Consider the following 24,280-nt stretch of genomic DNA (forward strand, 5'->3'; position numbering starts at 1 on the left):
CATACAATAAAGCTGATAAGGTATCTGCAAGTTCAGTTTCTTTTTCCTGCTATTATATGGAAGAAAAGCTTTCATACAGCAATCCATGATATTATTCACTCATCCACATTTAATCTGTGAGATGGCTGGGTCTTTCTGACTATGATAAAGCAGTTTAATCTGCATAGAACACATTTAACACTTAATTTATGTATATTTTAAAAAGTATGTTGCAGTTATATTTTTTTATACATTGTTTAATTTTATTGGTAAACTAATAATGTTATTTCTAAATCAAATACAGATGAGATTTTTAACAATATTTTAATAATTTTCAGTGTTTGTATGGCAAAGATCAGCAAATTAATAAGGCGAGAATGGTGATGTGTCATCATTTAATAAAAAAAATAGCTACTTTTATTAATAATCAAAACAAAATATTCTCCTGCCACAGTTCGTAACGAACAATACAGTTCGTTAGGCTTACTGTAGACATTGCTGCCAAGCAATTTAGCAACTTGCTACATTTAGAGAACATATAATCCTCATCAGAATCTAGAATTTAGAATTATTCAAATAAATCATATTTATTAATTACTGTATTATCAGCGACATTCAACAGGTCTGCAATATCTCCAACGAAACACACCAAGAATCAGTACTACATAATTAGAGGACAACAAAGGCAATAAAGCAAAATGAATTAAAAAATAAATCCATAACTTGTTTATATGCCGTATATTGCTCTGCGCTGTGTGTTTGAGGCAAACAAACATTTTCCACCATTGTTCACTGTACTGTGTATATACTTTCTACATCTGATTCTAATAACACAAACAGATGAGACATGGATGCAAAACATATTCTTGCAGTGAATGTTGCATTCTGATACCACATAACAATAACCACAGAATGATAAATCAACAATACTTTATTTATTTGTTTGGTGGTTAGATAACAAACTCAATAATCCTAGACAAACCACAAATCACAATGGGAACCAATCTGACCCAGTCATACATCTCATCTGGTTCTTTAGACCTTTCAACCCTGACTTTAAGTAATCACTGCAAGGTGACACAATGGTCCAACCCAAACCCGGACCGCAGGGGAATTTCATTACTGTAGAGAATACCAAACTGAAAATGCCTCCCCTTTCTTTCACCAAGACAGATTACCAAACAAGAGGGGGATAGCGGATGTATAAAGATTTGCGCACAGCTCTGTTTTCATTTTGCTCTAAATGAAATTCAAGTTTCACACTCTCCACTGACTAAAAAAAAATGTCTCACCCTGCTTTTTCGAATTGATTTTGAGGAATAAGTTAGACTTTGAAAAGCGAGGTTAAACCAAGTTCAGTCTTATTCCCTCTCTGGGATTTTTGTTTCAAATTAGAAAGCTAAATTTTACATAAAGCCTCTCCAGAAGCGTACAAGAGGACGGAGGCTCCTTCAGGAAAGCAGGCGAGAAATTGGACAAAAAAATAGGGAAGGAAAAATATTTCAGAACCACAAACGAAACACTTAACGTTTCGTGAACTCTTTCCATAACTACTACGCCTCATTCTGAGCCACTATCACAAACCGCCTCAATTTCTTTTGTTTTCACTCAAGCTCTCCAGGCTGACAGACCTCCTGCGTTCCCTCAGCCTCCCTCACACACAAGCAGCTCCAACCTCATCTCGCCAATTACAGGAGGAGGACCAGAAAAAGCAGAACGGCAGTGTTATGTAGTAAACTGCACTTTGCTGAAGCCTGGAGGTTTAACCGCTGCACTCCTCTCCCACATTCCCGGGAGGAAACTGGCTGGATGCACTGAAGGCCATGCACAAATGTGAGAGAGCCATTCCCGTGGGTTGTGTTTATGTAAATGCACCAACGGCGCGTTAAAAAAAAGTGTTTAAGTTGGTACAATTACATGCTCATCATGGACCATAAAAGGACACAAAAAGGCATGTTCACAGTGAATGGAGGAGGAACAGTGTTGAGCTTGTTTGATAAGGGTAAAAAGGGCCAACTTCAAGATTTTTCCTAAACTGGATTTTCTGCTTAAGGTCGGCTCTGTGAGGTGAATAAGGGAATCTTTCAAAAACATATGGGAGCCCAAGAGAAAAGCTCAAAACCAGAAGCATATGTTTCTAAAGCCATATCCTACAGCATATGTACTGCACACAGAGAGCTTTGCAGAGTTGAAAGCTAGAAAAACAAAGCAAGTCTGTATCTAGCCAAGCGTTTTATTTGGCCAAAAAGACTGAAGCATTTGCTTTCACTTTACTTGTGCACTTTGTACAACTTCTGCTTTAAAATTGTAGATAATTTTATTATAGCCTATATATTTTTCTTTGCCCATAATGAATACAGTGGTGGACATTGTTAAATTATTATTAGAACACTAGTATTTTCACCAGCTAAAAATGGTTTTAAGTCAGTTATTTTTGTCTTTTGCTGTAGTGTGTCAGTAGGATATATCAGTTTACATTTCCAAGCATTCATTTTGCCATTAATTGTAATAATTCAGTGAGATTTTTGTTTGCACAAGGAGTCTGACAACAGCCAGTGCTCCACACAGATATCTGATCTCATCCTCATCCAGTCTGTCTGGAATGACATGAAGAAACAGAACAAACTGAGACAGACTAAATCCAGAAGAACTGTGGCACCGTCTCCAAGATGCTTCAATAAACCTAAAAAAGGACTTTTATTCCTACAGACACCATATGGAGCATCGAGATGCCTTTGCAAAAAAAGACTTTTTTACCTTAAAAAAGCCGCCATATTGAGTGTTACAATCATTCATATGTATGAATGGACCACCTCTGCTTTATACTGTACAGTCGGCAATAAAACATACTTTAGCACTAAATTGCCAAACACTAAAGCGATGCTTGATCTGCGAGGTTGTTGATGATCACAGGAGAAAGAACACAGCATTTAGACTCAAAGAGATAAACGGCTGTCATTTCCTTTAAACACGCCTTCATTCAGGGCAGTCAGGATTTCGTTTTTGTCAGAGTCACAGCACGAAAACAAAAGCATGACAACCACACACACCGAAGAACGGAAGTGAAATTGATGGCCTGGGCTCTCCTTGCAGTCTTTAGTCTGCTGAACACCGGTGCTACAATTTAGGTTCACTGGGCGCAAGGCGTCTCATTAAAAAACCCGGAACAGAGTGCTCTGCCTATCCGTGCACTCTCAAGAATAAATGGGACAAATTCTCTCCTGAATTCCTATTCTAAGCTCGCCGGGAATATTACCACGGCGCTCCTTTTAGCGGCTAATGACTAGAATAATCATGCTGCCCTTTTCTCCTTTGAGGACTCTTTGTGTTCTTTTACTCATTTCTCCCGAAACATTTCCACAATCACCATGCTGACGTTACGCCACCCCCTTGTTTCAACTGCGGCTTTGTGGTGTCAAAGCAAAACAAACCTCATGTAAAGCAGATTTCTGCAAGGGCGTTCGAGACTGTGGGATGCTGGATAAATCATGGAATACTAATGACACTCCTGACTGTGGGAGTCGTAGCACAATCATGCAACCAGACAGTGTCGAAAAGAAGAGTAAATATTGAGCTCTGGGAACAGTACAGACAAGACACATTCAGAGAAATATTTGCCTAACATATTGCAATATGTGTGAGAGGATTTAGATTATCAAAGGCCCTAGTCAAAGATGAAATCTCGCTTCATGCATTTTCAACTCACCCCATTAGAGGATCCAGAGCGATTGCTTTAGGGTTCAAAAGGTCGAGGTCTATCACTGTAACACAGGTGTCTCCGTACTGGTTGCAAACAAATATCCTGTCGCTTGCTTGATCCACGAAGTAAAAGTTTCCTGTGAGCCAGTCAAAGGCTAATTGATCAACGTCTGAAACAAAGGAAAACATGGTCAATTTACACAAAACAAGATGATATATTGATGTGACACATCATTAATTGGCATATGTTCAAGGCACACGTCACTGAGAATTCTTGCCATGAAGTGCTAATCAATCAATCATATTCATGAAAGACCTTATTCATGAAAATAATTTCTTAATCTACATATTGCTACTTTTCTTTTTTTAAATTAATATTTCATTGTTAAATGTTGTTAGTGCCACTTTATATGATGTATTATAAAGAATATTCATCCATTTTAATTGTATTTTAGATGGAATATAAAAAATACGTAATTAAATGCATCAACAAGCATGATAAACACACTAGAAGAAATAAGTAAAACAAACAGTGCACTTTTTAAACTAAAAATAAAAAAGCCTACCATTGAACAAAAACAGTGCCCCATAAACTAAGTCATATTAGTATAATTTATTTACTTTTTCAAGATCATAAACTTGGGGTCCATTAGAGGCTCTTAATGCACTGTGCCAGACTTGAAATATGCTTTAACTGAAATGCTTTGCTTTAAGTCAAAGAAAAATTCGGTTTAGAGGCTATTGTTTGGATCAATATCCTGAAATGAGAGTATGCTCTTATTCTCTGATTCAACACTGAAAACTAATAGGCTAATTATTAAAAGAGTAATAAATCATTTTCGATTTGAGATATTTTAATGAATACTTAATGGATACATACTGTAGGATGAACTATACAAATGTGCATAAACCATTTCATGTAGCGGTAAATAAATTATAAGCTCTGTTAGCTTCCATACAGCTTGCATTGATAAGCACTACGCAGTCAAGCAGAACTCAATGTTACACTAAATGTTTTGTTCAGCATGAGAAATAAGGTCTCATGAGTAAAGGACAAAAACTTTTAACTTCAACTTTAAGCCCGATTTGTTTTACCTTGCATTAGTACTTTACATGAAACTCATTTTAATACTAGGAAGTTAAGAATGGGAATGATCAGATGTTTATTAAAATTCAAACAAAAAAAATGTAATTACTAAATTACTTTGGACTTTATAGACATATTTCTCCAAACTAAGTTTATCACTGTCAAAACATTTCTTTATTTTTTAGGTAATTTAGAGAATTCTGGAAAATTATGTTTTTCCATCATGGTTCTTAAAAGGTGAATGTACAACTTAAATCCAAATTTCTATAGGTAGCATTTAAAAAAAAAAAACATCTATATTTACTTGAAATATCACATATGTTGTGTATATTTTAACTAAAATATGTATGAGTGAAAATAAATGGAAAAAAAAAAACATTATTAAAAACTACATGAATTTTATTACATTTAAATTCCATGGAATTCAAATTCTGCATCCTGTTTGAACTGAATTGGAATTTCTAAGGCAGATTCAACTCAGAATTGTGCACAACCGTAAATTTAGTCCTCTCACTTTGTCTCATCACCCATCAAAATCAATTCATCAGTTTTCTTTCAACGTATTGTATTTTCAATGTAGCAGGAGAGTTTAACAGGAATCATACCGTGGAGATTCCGAACTGTCTTTACTTCCTGTTCTTTAGTGAAGCCACTTGCTTTCCTCATCCTGGCACACCGGAGTTGTCCAGAGGACTCTGAGGAAGTGACCCAGCATACTGATTCCTCTTTATGGTTGAAATCCAAGCCATGAGTTCCATTTGAGTCCAGTTGTTTGAGGGTTTGCAGGCGGGATCCATTTAGGGCTGTGATTATAATATTATCCGAGCCTCCAATCAGCAGTGCTGCAGGGTTTTCACCGGTCTCTGGAATAGATGGATAGGAAAATAGTGACAAGACAGCTTGAGGCCAGGCATTTCCTTGGCATTCCATGCTTTCAGTAGAATAGGATAATACAGGCTTCCGCAGAGGGCACGGGTAATTCAGAAGCATGTCTCTTAGGAGAGAAACCCATTTTCAGAACACAGCAGAATACTGCAATGTATTTCAAAAGTGAAAGTGGGTATTATATTCACATTGTATAATACAATTTGTGTGTATATACAGGTGCATCTCAATAAATTAGAATGTCATGGAAAAGTTCATTTATTTCAGTAATTCAACTCAAATTGTGAAACTCGTGTATTAACTTTTGGCAGTGTGGGCAGGTGCCAAATCCTGCTGGAAAATGAAACTAATTCCTTGTGAAGTTCACTCAAATTCTTAAATCGATTTTGCTTGACAATACTCATAAGGCTGCGGTTCTCTCGGTTGGTTGTGCATCTTTTTCTTCCACACTTTTTCCTTCCACTCAACTTTCTGTTAACATGCTTGGATACAGCACTCTGCGAACAGCCAGCTTCTTTGGCAATGAATGTTTGTGGCTTACCCTCCTTGTGAAGGGTGTCAATGATTGTCTTCTGGACAACTGTCAGATCAGCAGTCTTCCCCATGATTGTGTAGCCTAGTGAACCAAACTGAGAGACCATTTTGAAGGCTCAGGAAACCTTTGCAGGTGTTTTGAGTTGATTAGCTGATTGTCATGTCACCATATTCTAATTTGTTGAGATAGTGAATTGGTGGGTTTTTGTTAAATGTGAGCCAAAATTCATAGGACTGCAAATCATCACAATTAAAAGAACCAAAGACTTAAACTATGTCAGTCTGTGTGCATTGAATTTATTTAATACACAAGTTTCACAATTTGAGTTGAATTACTGAAATAAATGAACTTTTCCACGACATTCTAATTTATTGAGATGCACCTGCGTATATGTGTGTGAATATCTCAACCTGTGAATACTTTTATTTTCAGGTTTGTATATACAGTATATACATAAAATAGACCAACAAAGATCTTTCCTTTAAATTCTTTTGCAGTGTATTTATTTTTAAGAATCTTATTAAACATTCACCTTTCTAATGGATATGTCATCCTCCACTGGCCCCCGTCAGACAGCCGGGAAAAGATGATGCATTGAATTTATATGCATGAGCTTTTACATCTAATGGAAACCCCATAGTTATCCCAGTGCAACAACCTCTTTCTGCTAAATTAATATTAATGTGGGTGAGCACTGAGTTCAGTTAAGTTTATGGGTAATGATATTCAGTTTATTCCTCATAGGAAAGCAGTCACATTGATTAAACGTGGGACAGATTCTGCATTCCAGCAGCAAGGTGCGCTGCTGCCTGCTAGCTATTTCCCACCGAGTGCACAGTGGGGTAATCTCCATTTAATTTAAAACACATATGCAAACTGGTTGCAGTGCACCACACCAATAGAAATACTAGGACGCATCATCTTTTTAGGTCACAAAATGCTTTGCACAAGGCATCTATTGAGGCCGTCACACCAAGCACACACTGTAACAGACGTTCGTGAATTGTGTGTACTCAATATAATAAATTTAAGCAGGGACAGTTTGTAATGCCAAAATTCATAGGACTGCAAATGACATTATAGGACCTAAAAAACCTGGAAAATGTCAAATTGCTTGCTGTGTATAATTTCCTAGATAGTCCCAGTCAGTTCTAACAACATTTAGCTGATATTTTCCACAACGTTTATGATTAAAAATGTATGTAAATCTTTTTAAAATATGAATCATATGTTTGAACACAAATATGATGCTTAAATTGATCCTCTGCAGTGTCAGAATGAGAGTTCACTGGAGAATGCAATATCATGGATAGAAGACTCGTATTTTAGCCAAATCTTTAGATCTTAATGAAGGATTTGTTTATTACAAAGAGGCAGATTTTTACTTCACAAGATCTTAATTAATGGATTACTTGTGGATTCAACGCAGAGGATCCATTGGTGAGCAAGTGATATAATTCTAAATTCCTCCAGATCTGCCCTGATGAAAATACAAACTCAGCTACATCTTAAATGGCCTGAGGGTGAGTAAAATGTCAGCAAATTTTCATTTTGGGTGAATTATTCCTTGAACATTGCTGTAAACTGTAATTAAGATGTCATTTCAGATGTTTTTTTAATGTCCACCATTTTGCTAAGACACAGCAGCCAATCCAACACCAGCAAACCTGAGCAAAAGTGTTCACAGGCAGCAAAAAAGCAATGCTTTATAGACAATCCACTCTTGATCCACTCATATACGTGCTCACTATGTTTGCTCTAATCTATATAGTTTCCCACTGCTAACACTGTAAGTCATCAACTATATGCAGCACATTTTCTCCTTATTTTATAATAATTCTCACAGCTGTAGAAAAGCTAGTTATTGAACATTTGGGACTCAATAACGCTTTTTTATTAAAACGACTTCAATTACCTGAGCCCAAACAAATTACCAATCTACAAAAGGGATTAGAATCCATTTAGAATTGTAGTGAGTGTTTTCCCTACAAAACCCCCCTATTACAAAAGCAGCCGATTTAATGATAAACTTGATTGGATTTGTGGCTGGTGGGGAGACACTCTCACAGGCAGGTGCCATTAGGCAAGTAATCATTGGCATGGGCTGATAAAGACAGAGAATAGCTGTCCTTCAGGCCCTGCTCTTCATAAAACTCAGCCTCCACTTAATCCTCAATGTCTGGCTTATCTTCCACCAATAGCTCCATTATTTCTGTCCCTGCGCACAGCAACACTGATATTAGGGCTGTAGCAGAATATCCAAAGCAAACTGCCTCAATTTTCAGGTCCTTATGGGAATGAGAGGCTGAACTGGTTTAGTCTGGATTCATACGTGATCCCTGAAAGCTCATTTGGAAAAGGCAAACCTGAGAACTGAGAAGAATTTCTGTACATACGTAGAATTACTAATGACTTGAAGAAGAAAAAAAATTAGTTAAATGAAGTTTAAACAAGTATTGACTTAGTAGAGGGGCATGTTGTCACTTTGTGAGGTATATAGAAGAAAAATAATTATACATATATTTATATAAGTTTGTGAAATCTTATGTGACAACTGCCCTCTGTGACAACTAGCCCCAATCTCTCCTATTTGCGTGGCAATCACTGAGCAGAACTAAGTTGCTTCACATACAAGTCATTTCAGATACACGCAACATCTTAGCATTGCATATTTCTCAAGCATACAGAACATGTTTTTCAAGGTCAGAAAATTACCAGCGCCAAAGGCGGCTTAAGGCAGTGCTGCAGCCGCTGTAAGTTAATTTCATTCATATCACACAGAGTAATAATCCATCTTGGTTCAACTCGGTGCACTCTTGTGAAAGAACAATATCAGGACGTGACAACATTTCAGGCGGCTTATGCAGATTCCCGGTCATTAATTTATCATGCTCTTACCGTGTTTGGCTATGCAGGAGTGTCTGTTCGGCTGCAGGCTGTACCCATCTGTACAGCTGCAGCGATATGACCCATAGGTGTTCATGCAGGTCTGGCTGCATGTCCCGTACATGGCGCATTCATCATGATCTGTACACAGAGGAAGAGTCATTTATGACAAATTAGGTGTGCTCAAACATGACCCAAATACATAAAATCCACTTAATGTGGCCTCTCGGTGGCTTCTCTCTATGCCACCTCGTATCTCCGGGCAAGTCCTGCCTTGCACCAGTCTCTAGAGCTTTGTCTGTTTAAGCTGTACTGAAGTGTAATGTTCCACTGGTGATTTACTGATTTGTCTTGAATGTCAGGAGGAACCCGGAGGAACGATCAGGCTACAAAATAAAGCCTAGTTTTTTCTTCCTCCAACAAATTAATAGTAAGTGAAAAAAATGGCGTGGGGTGGGGGGGTTTCTTAACCTTCAAAAAATAAAAACATTAAAATAAATAAAAATAAATAAAACATTTTCTATGAGGTTTTATTTTTGGAGGATTTTGAGACCTTAAATAAATAAATATAAACTATTTCACACAAAACTATAACAAAATAAGTATGCATCTACTTTTTTAAGACCTTAAAATCTCTCTTAGAAAAAAAAAACACTATACCAAAACGCATATACTCTATATAAAATATTTATTAAAACATATCTAATATAATTCTAATATATTGTGTAACAGTTTGGAGCAGTATCAGGGTTGAAACATTTTAAAAATAAATAAATAAGTAAGTAAGTAAATAAATAAATATAATTGTTATGCCATATCCGCATCTAAGGCTTGATTGGTGAAAATTCAAGAATAATATTAAAATTAGTCTAAATAACAATACTTCAATGAATTATACTTATTTTTTTTACTGTATTGCATATCTTACTAACAAACAAACAAAACTAACTAACTAACTAACTAACTAAATAAATAAATAAATAAATAATATATGGTAATTGTTTCAATCCAAACGCTCGGTTGAGACTGTTGGGTTAGAAAGCTGACCCAATTTGGGTTGATATCAGTAATAAGTAACCCGTCGGTGCTGGGTTAAGAATGTAGAGGACGTGAAAGAGAGCATGCAGCAAGTCTCGTGAGTTCAAACGCGAACAGATGTGTGTGCGACAAAATCTGTGTCTACGATGCTTAAGATGGGAATATGTGTCGAAAACACAAGAAAACTAATCGAAGCGAAGAGGAGAGAGATTTTTGAAACTGACTGGAATGTGTTCTCTTAAAACTGGAGGGTTTTGTCTGAGTATGTTCTCACAACATTGAGCGGTGACTGATGAGCGGAAAAGCCGGTAACTGAACTAGTCAAAATGGTGCTTGAGGACGTGGATCAAAACGGTAAAATCAAAGGCGGTAAAATCCTGTCACTTCGCTATAATACACAGTTTAACCTTGACTTTCAGTGTTTATTACTGTGTGTTAATTGGCGTTATGGTTTGGCCATAATAGTTTAGCTTCATCAGTGGTTGAAAAACATGAATAAATTGAACAAAATCTTAAATTTGTTATTAAGCTTTTCAAAAGAATTTGGTTTAACTGTATAAGCTGAATAAGTACGGAGTTGCTTTGCTTTTTTTACAGCCTGCAACTGTTGTATTTACCTTGTAACTACATGGAACAAGGGAGGAACAAGTTGGACAAACACAGAACAAGTGTATATTTGCACAGTAATTACAGAGACAATTTTTTAGTTTTTAATTTAATTGTTTGATGGCCAAATTAAACCCTCCACTTTTTTTTGCTATAAAAAGATCACAGTATACATCCACTGAAATACAAATGTTGTATTGTGTATTGTTTCTGCGAACAGCTGGAAAGCGGTAAGCTTGTTTTAAGCTGCATTGAACCTTGATGGTATATCATGCAAAGTTATTTGGTGATAGTGGTGTTGAGAATTTGCTGGTGTGAAGTTGCTGAAATCGACAAATAAGCTTTCATAAGGTAAGTAGACTCGTGAATTATAAATCATAGCAGAAACTCATTAACTAATTTCACTGGATGTCCAGCTTTGTTGTTCAGTAATCTCCATCATATATCCTTTAATAATAGAATGGTTAAAAAAATACTTAGGGCTATAATAAAATAGGTCTACCAATATAAAATTATCGTCTTTCTAAATCACTGCCAAACATAAGATTGTTGTTTAGGCCATATATACCACGTAAAATTAGAATAGGTACCCCTTAATTTCAAAATACCTACAGTATAAATGATTTGTAATTTTACAGGTTGTTACCCCTTTATTCCCCAAACGTCACATATTATTCCCCTACCTACATGGAGGAACTGAATAGGTACACTCAGGTGTGTTTGATTACGGTTGGTGCTAAACTTTGCAGGACACGGCCCTCCAGGACCGAGTTTGGGCACCCCTGCCCTATACCTACACGGAGGTACTGAATAGGTACACTATAATTACAAAAAAGTTACACTGTATTTTCAGTTTACTTGCGCAATTCTTTGCAGGTTGCATATCTGGTTGTTACCCCCTTGTTACCCAAACGTAACACAATGATCCCTTATACCTACATGTACGTTCTTTATAGGTACACTATAATTACAGAAACGTACACCGTAAATTCAGTATACTTACGTAGTTCTTTGCGGGTTGTAATCTAAAGCGTTACCCCCCAAATATATATATATATATATATATATATATAATTTGTGCTGTTAATGCTTAAAAAGGCAAGAGACCTCATTGTGTATGATATTCCCTGACTGGAACAGATTCATCACTGTAAAGAGGCAAATATATCCCCTGTTTACAACTTCCTGTTTGAGCCTGATTTCTGCTACTGAGACAATTAGTCATAACGTGGCGATGGATCAGCTATATTTCAGCATCATGTACAACAACCAGCCTCAATATCATACTCAGAGGGTCTCATTTAGGCCAAATCAGGCCGAGAAGTCACTTTGACCTCTCTGGAGTCAATGCCACGTGTCAAATAAAGCAGGACAGAGGTGTGAAAAGACACCCTAGGGACGGACAGCCACCCCTCTCCCCCCTCATCGCCCAAAGCCCATCATTCATCTGAGATGCCTGGTGTGACCCTGAGAGCACCTACCTCTGCAGCTACGCCCATCCTCTCCCACCTCGAATCCATCCGCACAGAAGCAGAATGTGCCATTTCTGGTCATGATGCATCCGTAGCGGCAATGCAGCTCGTGACAGGCTGACAGGAGTTCTGTGGGAGGAGAGAGAGGGAGAGAAAGAGTTTGAGAGAGAGGGAAAAACATGTAAATTGCTTTTTGATTTCACTCCCTCTAAAAGCCCTTCCTTGCCATCAGCGCAAGGATGTGCCAGCGCGTACTCACAGTTGTGAGCCAGAGGCGGGGATCAATAGCACTCCGTGAGGGTGGAATCAGAGAGGTGCTCCACACAGGGAAAAAGAGATATAATTAGAAGAAATACCTAACCTTTCTGCTGAAAATTCTATGAGGAAAGAAAAAGGTTTTGTTTGGAGACTTGCAGAAGCTTTTAGCAATTCTTCCTGGTCCTTGGTCCTCAAAATTCAATCAACCTGCCACAAAAGACTTGTGCACAACTGCTATTAGGTTTTTCATTAATAGTTTCCACAGTGAACCTTTGCTGAACACCATATTTAGCAAGTGTAAAATGGAAGTGGCTGCTTGTGTCCTGATTGTTTGGCATCCTGTATGAAACATTCTGATTGGTATCCAGTGCCTTTTTCTTATAACTGAATATGAATCTCCCATTACTATTGGGAAAAACACCATTGAGGAACAAAAATACAGTTATGGTTGCATAATGTACCACATGCAGAAAGGTTCATGATCCCGATTAACTACATCTCTTAGGGGAAGAAAAAAATAGTCTGAAGGCTATTTTATTGTCCAGTTGCAAGAAGTACAGAAAACAAATGCAAAACAATCTCTAAACAATGACACAGGCAGTCTAACCCATAAAGACCATAAAAAACACTGATATTGATTTTTTTTCTCCTTAAAATATAATGATATTTTTGCATGTTGTGTTTTAGGGTGAATTTAACAAGTTTTGGAAGTTTTTAGAAGTTTAAGTAAGTAAATAAATAAATAGTTAATTCATTAAAGGTGCACTAAGAGATTTTTGCCAAACGATGTTGATATTTGAAAGCACCAAAACAGACACGCCCATACCCCGACAGGACCTCACCCTTATTTTGAAATCACCGCCTCACACGTACGTAGACAACCATGGCAACAAGGTTCGCGGAAACAAGCGAAGATGACACACAAGCATATTCAAACAAAAGCCAACACGGATAAGTTGTGTGAAACGAAGCAAAATAAACGTTGCTCACCTATCAAAAAGAAACAGCGCAACCTCTGCGTCCGATTCCAGGCCTTCCCACTCTTCCCGCTGGAAAGCTGCTCCAATATTTACGCGGGTCCAACCTCTTGCCTGATCGTAACCCTTCCTTTTAATGTTTTGTTTGTCTGATATTTTCCTCTTTTTTATCTGCCATCTCTCCTCTATCTATAGTCGACCTGCTAATATCCGTCCTGTACACTCAAATTGAGCGCTCCGTTCTCGCTATCATTACAAGACACGCCCCCCTACTGCTGATTGGCTACAGGTGTGTTGTGGGACTCGGTCCGACGCTGTGGTCAAAAGCGTTTTTTCAAAAATCACTTAGTGCACCTTTAAGAAGCCTTCACTAGAAGCTAGGAGGAAGAAATTTGGATATGTTCATCTCAGGACAGTTTCATGATCCTCTAATATTCCTACACCTCACTGACCTCTGCGTGAAGCTACACTGATCTAAAGAAAAAAGCCTTCCCAGTAAGCTAGAAGACAGAACAGAACGCCCCCTCTTATACTCTATAAAGTTTTATTCGATTTTGTGTAAAAAAAAAATAATAAATAAAAATAAATACATCATTTGGAATTATTTTTTCCATGATTTACTGCATTGGCTCTACTGTGCAAATTGAGTTGACCAATGAGACACAGTGAACATTCCAGCAAGCTTCAGTAAAAAAAGCAAAGTTCATATTTTTTTTTTATATTTCCATTTTTCTATCACTAAACAAGAGAACTGTGAAAATCAGAAAAAAACTGAAGTTTTAACCCATAATTAGTGAAACATTGTATTATTTAATTGCTTTAAACATTCAATTGCATTCATGCAATTAGTGCATCTCTGAAAGCCAAGCGGCAGATGTCTTCAAAAAGACAGAACTGTAAAGAAAACAGATCTACAACTGAGCATACAGTCATATTTCAAAAATGTCACTGTAAGCTATAAAAACCAAATCACAAAACATAATTTATATCATTTGGATTGAAAATAGAGACCCAAAATCACTTTAATAATACTTTTTGAAAAACTCTTAAGTTATTTAAGTGTACATTAAAGTTTATTTGTCTGATCTGAGCTCTCACAATAGATCCTTTAAGGCAAACAGCAAAAATGCATTGTATTTTGTGTGTGGAATATCTGACAAAATGAACATAACATGACAATTTTCTACTAAGACGACCCTAAAATTCGCTTTCGAGTTGTTTTTTTGCCTGCCTTGCGTGCTGTGCCGCCTGTCATTCTCTCTGGAAGGTCTCAGTGGAATACTAGTGCAACAACCTAAAATTATTTTCATACAGTGCAAGCAACAAAGGCCACATCAGCACGTCTCTGAATCCCTCTGTCTGCCTGTCACATATTAAATCATCTGGCAGTTCCTGAGAAAGGCAACAGACCCAACCGGCTATTGTTCACTGCACTCTTCAGACGTTTGTGGGTGTGGATTCAGCTGCATAATTACAATTACTACAAAGACAACTGATTTAACAGCTTAACAAAAACACATGTGAATAAGACACTATTTCGATCTGAAATGATGAGCTCTCACAAAGAGGAGCTTTCCTTCAGCTATTTCAAGACATGCGATTGCTAAACATTCATTACTGACAAAGGAATGTATGCAAATCTGTTCTTTGATTTCTTACATCTAGTGTCTGATTACCATCATTAGCAGAGCATTAATTCATAGAATCAAGCCATATATCTGGTTATATATTATTCATCATATCAAACCAAAACTATTTCTGTACATTTTCTTTTTCTGCCCTGTGCAACCTATAATACTGATTTTATACATCAAATCTGCATACATTAAGATACTACTATTATTACTAATACTACTACTAACAAAATATGTATAAAATTAACGTCCATTGACACTCTTGACTCTTGAGTTTATTACAAAACAAAATAAAAAATAATATGTATTATTAATCAGTAAAAATACGACTACTACTACTAATAATACTAATACAATATTTATAAAATAACATCTATTGATATTCTTCATTTTAAAAATAAAACAAAATAAAATAGCCTAAGTGCTTTCCAGTTATGTGTGCAATATAAATCAGGCACTCAGTGAACAAACTGCAGATGGTCTGTGAGAATGCCATCTAAGGCTGAGACTCGTAGCTGGCATGCTAAAGCAGGTATGATGGATTTATGGATTCATAACAAGTTTCATGACATGTCTTAGCAGCAACACCAGTGTCATGCTTAGATGGAACTACTTTTGCTACAGCAAATACAGGCTGAATCATAATGGTCAACAAAGATTTAGGGAGTATCTTAACCCTTAAATGCATACCTCGGGTCTTTTGCGACCCGAGACATCATTCTCTACCCCCTCCTCTGTCATTTTTTTAAGTTAGATGTCAACTTTCTTAGTATTCCTCAATCTATTAATTATAAACAATATAACAAGAAAAAAATAGTAAAATATAAAAGAATGCCAGTTTTCTGATAAATTTTTTGTAAAAAAGTGTATAGGGTCGCTAGAGAAAGTATTTTTTCCTGCGCAACTATATTTACATATCTGATTACTCAATATGTGCAATGCATCTTTTTTCCTCAAGGTGGCACTGTTTGATACACAATGATGACGTGACGTTTCACTCATAATTACCGCAGGCATAAAACAAACGAATATCATCAGCAAAAATTGAAGTGGTTTGAATGGCTTTAATTCAGAGCAATTACTATACGCAATGAAATATAAATGTCACTGTCATTTGATGCTGGATGTGGTGAATAAGCTGCCAGTGATCAAAATATTGAATATGAAGTCATTGAAAACGATAGTTTTGAGAATATGGCTGAGATCGTGAATATGAGGCAGATGCTGAATGTACTGTGGAAGTGCGCTCTGACGATGACAGCGCTGGTAAAATCATCTGCTCAAATTGAACCCTTTTAAGTTTCAAAAGGTAACGAAATATGCTTTATTTTATTCTTCTGTAATTGTTCTTAAAATATCAAGAGAGTTTTTTTTTTTTTGCTATTGCAGCAGTTAGAGATCCATCCGTGCTATATATATATATATAGGTCCGGGTCGCTAAAGACCCGAATATGTAATAATGATTGGTGAAACATTCATGCATTTAAGGGTTAAAAACATAAAAGGATAAATACAACTTTCATATAGAAAACATTACAAGTAACATTCCAACAACCCAAACCGAGGACCTTTTCTGAGCATCAAGAGAAGTGATTAGTAATTGCATTACATCTTGTCAGAAATTAAGTAAATGTTTACCTTTGGCTAAGTACGTAATTGCTGACTAGCATAGTAGATTTTTTTTCAATGGTTAATCAACACCATTCACTGCAAATGTTTGCATGTAACAAGTTAACAATTCTTAGAAGGCAAAGCATAGATTTTAAAAGTGCTGTAAACTTTTTTTTAATTTTTATTTTATAAAATGTCCCTATACCTGACAGATATCACTGAAATAGGTGTCCTGAGAAATCACACCCATCGCTGTGACAGTCCTCGGCTCTGTAAACAACAAAATTGTCAGGAGAGAGGTAAATGCATTTTTAGCCAATGCTCTGTCTGTAATTCTGGACATTCAGGTTATTGACATGGGGTTGGCAGACTGATTGGAGGTTGGGGTTTTGTAGAAACAGCATGTGGTTGAACTAAAATCGCCTACAGCACATTTAGGACCTGTTGTGTTTTGATAGACCAGGAAAAAAGAACACTAGTTTAAGCTCTGATCTTGCTATTCATACAGGTATGCCATAACTCTGAGCAGCTGCATTCATGAACTTTTTATTGGATGCAACCTGCTTTGTGGAGACAAAAGGCCAAGCAAAGGAATGAGATGGTAGGCTGACAGATACCCAGGACTAATCCTTATATCTGCTTTCAAACATCAGCATGCTCTCATGACCCGACACGTAGCCATACAGACGGATATTCACAACGTCTTCCGCTGATGCTGAAAATGTCATGGCTTTACTAGGCAAAGTTACAGAAAAGTATACAGAAGTCATATCAGAGAATGCTAAACATTAAAACAGAATCATGTGACACAAGTACAACACATCTTTAAAGGGACAGTCCACCAAAAAATCGATTTTTGAAAGTTTTGTGAGAATATTTTCTTAAAAACATTTTTTTTTCTTAAGAAGAAAATTATTTATTATCTGTATTGTATTATCTGATTGTAGGCCAGTTTTTTGGTAAATATTTGCATATCATCGTTTCATGAAAAACGCCTGAAAGGTCATCTGTTGCACTGTCTGAAAACCGTAATAATCATCATAAGCATGCACACTGTTTTTGTTGTGACTGACTTGCCGTGAGTTCAAGACTTGTTGTTGTTGTGTTTTTTAATGCAGCGTTTATTTTAAATAGTTATTTTTAAAGAGACATCTCAAGGTGGAGCAGTCTGTTGCATTCATTCTGTTTCATTCATTCTGTCTTTCTTGCACTTTTTTTCTAGAATAAATGTGTCCTGTATCACAGTGTGTGTGTTGCTAGAGAGAACGTATCCTGGTTATGGGTGCTGTCATATGCCCTGGATGCTGCTGAAAATTTGAAATGACAGTTTCTTAAATTAAAAATGAGGTCCCTATTGGATTTTTCTATATAGCTAGTGTTATATTGCATGCTTAAATACTGTAAATAAACTAATACATTCACTTATTTTTTGGGTATTTAAGAGGTTATTTATGATCTCATTCAGTAATGGTGCATAAACACAAATCTACCAACGAATGTTTTCAAGAGCAAAACATGATTCAACCAAATAAATTTCATACTAAAATTAATTCAAAATATTTGAAAAATGCATACAAATATGCATATGTGCAGCTGACTAATAAGAGGCCTGTAATCTTGATCTGTTTTTAAAGGTGTTTATTGAGTTTGAGCTGGTTTTGAGAACAGCAGCATTGCTCAAAGATTTTTCAATGCATCTCTCAGGTGAAAATTTGTCTTTTTAAAAAGTATAATATGTTTGCTGAGAATTAAGAAAGGCCATAATGAAGAGTTTTGTCGAAAGCCCTTATATGCCGCTAGTTTGGGTGCTTTTTATGAAAATTACTAACTAAGAGTTGCTTATTTAAAATGAAGTTAAGAACAAATTCATGTGTGTATGCACGTTAGGAATGTTGCAGAATTTTGCAGAAATTAAGTTCTCTTCTGCTTATAAATACAAATAATCCTCAGAATTATTAGTGAATGAGACACATTCTTTCCAGGAATTATTCAAAAGTTTTGTTTTTAATGCAAAATACTCTTAACTTATTCTCAAGTTAGAAAAATAAGACGAAAATAGCAGTTAAGAAGAATTTTACTCATGGGGGGTATGATGATCGGGGTTGGTGTTAAAGAATTGTGTTATAATAACCCCTACAAATACAACTCATTATATACACTATAAACACTTTAAAGGAGACAGATGTAGATGTTTGTGAAAGATGTTTTCTCTGTTTTGGAGGGATGATTATTTTTAAATCATACCCTATTTACTGCATCAAAATTTGTTAATACTTTACTATATTTAAGGGTGGACCATTTTATCAGTTGTTTATTGCAACAATACATAACTACAATAACTTTGTCTAGTGCTCTTGTGAAAGTTTATAGCATGACTTGTGAACATTTAACTATACTGAATGACATAGCATAGACTTCTTCATGGCTAGTTTTTGCGTATTTCATTTCATTCTGTAACCTACTTGTTCTACAGATCTGTGTGTACTAGTGTTAAATGCTACTGCTTTTGACAGCATTGATAACGTTTATATAATAATATGATAATTTTTGCGTTTCCCTTACCGAATGTCGTATCCTGTCAGCAAAAACCTGTCCATGGGCTTTTTTGATTGCTTACAGTTTAAGTGCCGGCGGCACTGTTGCCAGATATTGATACTAAAACAAACAAAAAAAATAAAAAAATAAAACATAAACCGAAATTATTTTCAATCTTTTGCAAATAAGATAAGATAAAGATATCGCTGACTATAAACTACGACTTCCTACTTTATTAACTTTCTAAAGTCTTAAATTAAGTAGCAAAGACAAGTCAAAAACGATTATAATAGCTGGATCTGGCAACACGGAAGCTGCGCCCGCGCCCACACTCACAACTCTCTCAAGCCTCGTTCACTCCGCCAGTGATCATTTTCAGAACAAGGGACGCTAAACATTCTTGCAAACTGTCTAAACTGAATTATACATGTCATGCAGTCATTCATATGAGGAGTTTAACAGCAAATTAGTCATTCAAAGAACAAATTTTATTTTTGAACATGAAAAATTTACCGAGGTCCGGACCTTGGTGGCCTCATAGCTGGTTACGGGCCTGGCCAGAAGCAGTAAACCTTTTTTTTCTTCTCCATGGCAAAGCACTTATGTTTCTTGTTACAGAGGGTCCGCCTCCCCTCCAATCACTGTCGCCCCGGCCCACATGAAGCCTCACCACAGGAGGGGCGTGATAACGGAATGCTGCTGGCAGCACGTGACGAGGCGCTCTTAACGCTTATTGTGCCCCGTCACCACTGCCATAAATCCAGCATCACGTCTCTCCTGTGCTGAGCCAGCCTCCTCTAGTGCATCACAAACTGTCCTCGAGGTCAAGGTACACTGCCACATGAGGGGCCACCAGTAAGCCGTTGACTCCCTGGCCCAGCCAAGCGGGAACAGTCTCCTTTTAAGGGACCCTTTCTTGAAAATTCCTACAGAAAAATGTCAAGGACACATACTAACTTTAGAGGCCTTGAAAAACATAGCACGAGATCAGTGGGAGTACTGGCTCACTTGCTGCCCTAGATGACAACATCCTGTGACTTTCAAAAATACAATAAATTATCAAATAAAATTGAGTCCAATATGCAAACAATTGTCTTAAAGGGGGACTTCTGTCTTTATTTACTCACCCTCAAGGAAGCAGATATATGTTTCTACCCCTCTATGTTTCTAGCCATTCTAAAGAGGCATCTGTGTATATTATAAGCCACAGGAACACAACCAATCAGATTTTATAAAGTTAAATAGATCAAAACTGACATCAATGATACTGTATTTATCATGTGTTCAGTTAAATACCTTCATTTGTGTTCTGAAGAAGAACTAAGGTCTTACGGATTTGGAATGACATGAGGGTGAGTAATTAATGACAGAATTTTTATTTTGGGGTTAACTATCCCTTTAAGCAACACAATGAAAATAGTTAACTATTTTCAAAATTGATAGTGTTTCTTGAGCACCAAATCAGCATATAGTAATGATTTCTGAAGGCTGTAAAAAGTAATGACTGCTGAAAATGTAACTTTGCCTATGAATTTTTATGTATGTTTATGCATTGCCCATGAGCTCACATCTCCAACTATTAATTTCAGTGAGAGGTTCAACAGAACTCGGAGAACAACAAATTAAACCTGTGGCAAATGATTGATCGAATAGAAACTATGTGTGGGCACGAAACATATAAAGTTGTTATTCTAATCAATAACTTAGAGAAGATTCTTTCTTCTATTGAAGTGATACACAGATGGCCTGAAAACTACTTATTACCCCACCCACACAAACATGAGTGAAAAGAAAGAGCAGCAGAAGTCTGTAATTTTACTTCCCCATATGGATTAATTACAGGCCAGCTCTGGAGACCTTCATGGCCTTTGTTTCTCCAAGGTCTGTCTTAATCCAATCATTTGCCTGGTTTTCAGGGCCCCCTAATTAATCTGGGACCAAATTAAGATGCTGATCTTTGCACAAGCCATGGTCATTGGAGAAGCAATAGTGTTTAATAAGCAAGGAATTCAATTTGTTAAAAATGGTACACTCTTGACAAATTAAAGTTCACACAGTATGTATCCAAATTCATGCATTCCTGATGTTAAAGTAAATGTCATATTTATCAAGTGAAAAATGCACAAAATATTTCCATAATTACATTGCAATAAATTTGATATACACACGCAATACAATGTTTTGGAAGAACACTATGTTCACCAAGGCTGCAATTATTTGATGGAAAATACAGTCAAATACAGTATTATTGTGGAAAATTTTTCAATTTAAAACAAATAGTTTTTTATTTATCTGTTTATTTGTTTATTTTATTTTATTGTTAATATTATTATTTTTAATGATGTCCAAGCTGTGAATATTCTTGCACTGATACTTAAATGTCAATCCCCAATGCAATAAGCATTACGAATTATCTTCTGTATTCAATCATGTCATGGAAATTCCCAAAAATATGCAAGACAAAAGCATCAGTGTAAATCATTTAGCATCTCAATACATTTTTTAACCTCCCTTCCTGCAGAGAAAGAATAACGCTGTAATTGGATTTGATATCACCAGATTGTATTGGGTTATTTCAAAACATTATAAAAGGTAATGATTTGACAGATGATTCAGACGATACAGTATAAACAGAGAAGCACATCAAACACTGATGCAAAAAGAATGGCATTTTTAGAAGTAAAAAATAGCAGTGAAGAAGCCAAGCTTTAAGTCAGTCACAGCTGAGTTTAACTTGTTAAATGCTCAAGCATTTACTGTTAAAAAGTTGTAAATAAAACGTCAAAGATTGTTGGAATACATTTTTTTTTTTTTTACAAAATACTATTTTAGTTTCTGTACTTCAATATTTCATGTCTATTTTAATGTGCTACTTATCATTTCCTTGAAATTTGCAATTACCAATTTCTGAGTGAAAATTGTTTCTACATCTTTTATTTTCTTCAGTGTTGGCATGTGTACTGGTGTGTACTGGATTTGAGTTTCATCATGGGATATCACACAACCTTCAGTTTAAAACACCACAAAAGTCATGCATAAAAACCATAAGCCAGCTATGCCTGGATCATTACCAAAAAGACTGTTCTTTCTCCTCTAGATAATCCTATTAGTGAAAATAATCAGACTATGAGACTAAAAACGGCCGAAGGATCCTGGATTAAGAAGCATTGGTACCCGGGTTAATCCTAAAGAGTTAGCCCATGCCTTTATGAACTCAAACGGGTCAAAAAGTCAACGGTGATTTCTTGTTATTGCACAAATTTGACCCGACATTACAGTTTAGGACTATCCCCAAAGGAAGCACAGTCAACTGCTCATTGAGTGCTACCCTGTCATTATACTATTCAAATTAGGTACTTGACTTTCACATTTATGGTAGCCTGATAATGAAAGGTGCGTGACCCACTGAGACTAACAATACGAGCCATCTTCAAACAACAGTGAACGGTCACAAACTGTACAGCATCACTGAACATCATCGGTTTCATCTGAAAATGACCAGCAGCTAGCAAGGGGAACGCTTAATGCGTTCTGGATGATATTCCATATCATTACACAAAACAAATTCAATAAATATGCTAATAGCTTATGTGTAGGTGAATGCACTCCACTTTTCTTTAAACTGAAGAGAAAACAGGAAATGGCTTGCACTGCATTTGTGGATATTTACATTTGCACCGTAGTTACCGCTTCTGTCCTTACCCTAGGGGATACTGTTTGTTTGTTTGATTATATGAATTGTTGGAAATTAAAAGTTTATCAAGTGAAATAATTGAATGCTGTTGAGAGGCAACGTGAGGGAGGGAAGGTACATCTGTGACATGGTTTTTCATTACGTCGCAAAAGCAGCATTATCTATTAACAATGGCATTCCCAAATTTGTACAACTATGCAAATGCTTGTTTCACTTACGACAAGTTAATGCCTGCTGATGTGCACATTGATTCATTTACTTTCAGCAAGGTTTTGTTGAATAATAGAATGAATTATCAAATATGTCTTTGTAGGGTAGCATCAATACTTAAGACGATAAGTAGAATTTATACCATACATACACTAATGTTCAAATGTTTGAGGTCAGCAAGATGAATAATAATAATAATAATATTTATTATTATTATTATAAAATAATTAAATAAATAGCATTTAATAAAGAATTTAGCATTTATTTCATTTCAAATGAATGATGTTCTTATGAACTTTCTATTCATCAAATAAAACTACAAAAAAATGTATGCACCATCTTCACAGGAATATATATAGTAGTTATTTTAAATTGTACTAATAATTCATAATCTTACTGTTTTTACTGTTGATTAAATAAAGGCACACTTTGGGTAGCATAAGATTTTCAAAAACATTTTTAAAGGGATGGTTGACTGTTTTTTTTTCTAGGCTTGATTGTGTTCATGGGGTGCAGTCTAACATGTGTTAATACTTCGTTTAAAAAAAAACATTATTTTTCACATAATTTACCTTTATTCCACACCGCTCTGTTCCTTCTCTCATGAACACTCTGATGATTTCCTGGTTTTATGAAGCCCCTCCCTCAGAAATACGCAATGGGCTCAGATTGGTTAGCTGGTCCAGTGTTGTGATTGGCTAAACCGCCTCTAGTGCGCGTCTAAAAGTCACGCCCCTCAGTTCAGTGCATGTGCCTGGTGTTGTATTGTAAACAATGGCATCGTCTATATTGCTTATCAATTTGAGCCCGATCGAGACCCAGAGAATATTAGTGAAGAGGACAGAACCTGTGCAAGCACGGCTCTTAATGGTATGTGTTTTGTTTGTTGTTGTCTCATACTTTTAGATACACAGTTATTTGTTAATGCTATTGCTAATGGTAGCTTTTAATATACGGTTTTATCCTGATTAAAGCTTTAATACAGTATGGCAACTGCACGCGCATCCATGTATAACGGTAAAGCCTAACTTACTGGCCGGTGCTGTGTAACGTCAGAGTAATTACATGGTAAATCAATAGAAATTGTTTACTTAATATAAAGTGTAACACTTTCATTACCAAAAAGTGTTGTTACCAATGTCCTGTTACACATTTGTATTTACACATACCATTC

General features: G+C 36.1%; 1 protein-coding gene across 1 annotated transcript in view; it reads right to left on the reverse strand.

The window, feature by feature from the left end:
- The window catches only part of LOC107660661 (low-density lipoprotein receptor-related protein 1B-like), a 249,544-nt gene that overhangs the window by 171,372 nt on the left and 53,892 nt on the right, over window positions 1-24,280 (reverse strand). The window contains exons 5-8 of the mRNA XM_016450048.1: window positions 12,197-12,316; window positions 9,084-9,212; window positions 5,371-5,628; window positions 3,686-3,848 (exon numbers count right to left, since the gene is read on the reverse strand). Of these exons, the coding sequence (XP_016305534.1) occupies window positions 3,686-3,848; window positions 5,371-5,628; window positions 9,084-9,212; window positions 12,197-12,316 (670 nt within the window). The remainder of the gene's footprint in view (window positions 1-3,685; window positions 3,849-5,370; window positions 5,629-9,083; window positions 9,213-12,196; window positions 12,317-24,280) is intronic.

The sequence above is a fragment of the Sinocyclocheilus anshuiensis genome, unplaced genomic scaffold, assembly GCF_001515605.1.
Source record: "Sinocyclocheilus anshuiensis isolate Anshui unplaced genomic scaffold, SAMN03320099.WGS_v1.1 scaffold627, whole genome shotgun sequence".
NCBI lineage: Eukaryota > Metazoa > Chordata > Actinopteri > Cypriniformes > Cyprinidae > Sinocyclocheilus > Sinocyclocheilus anshuiensis.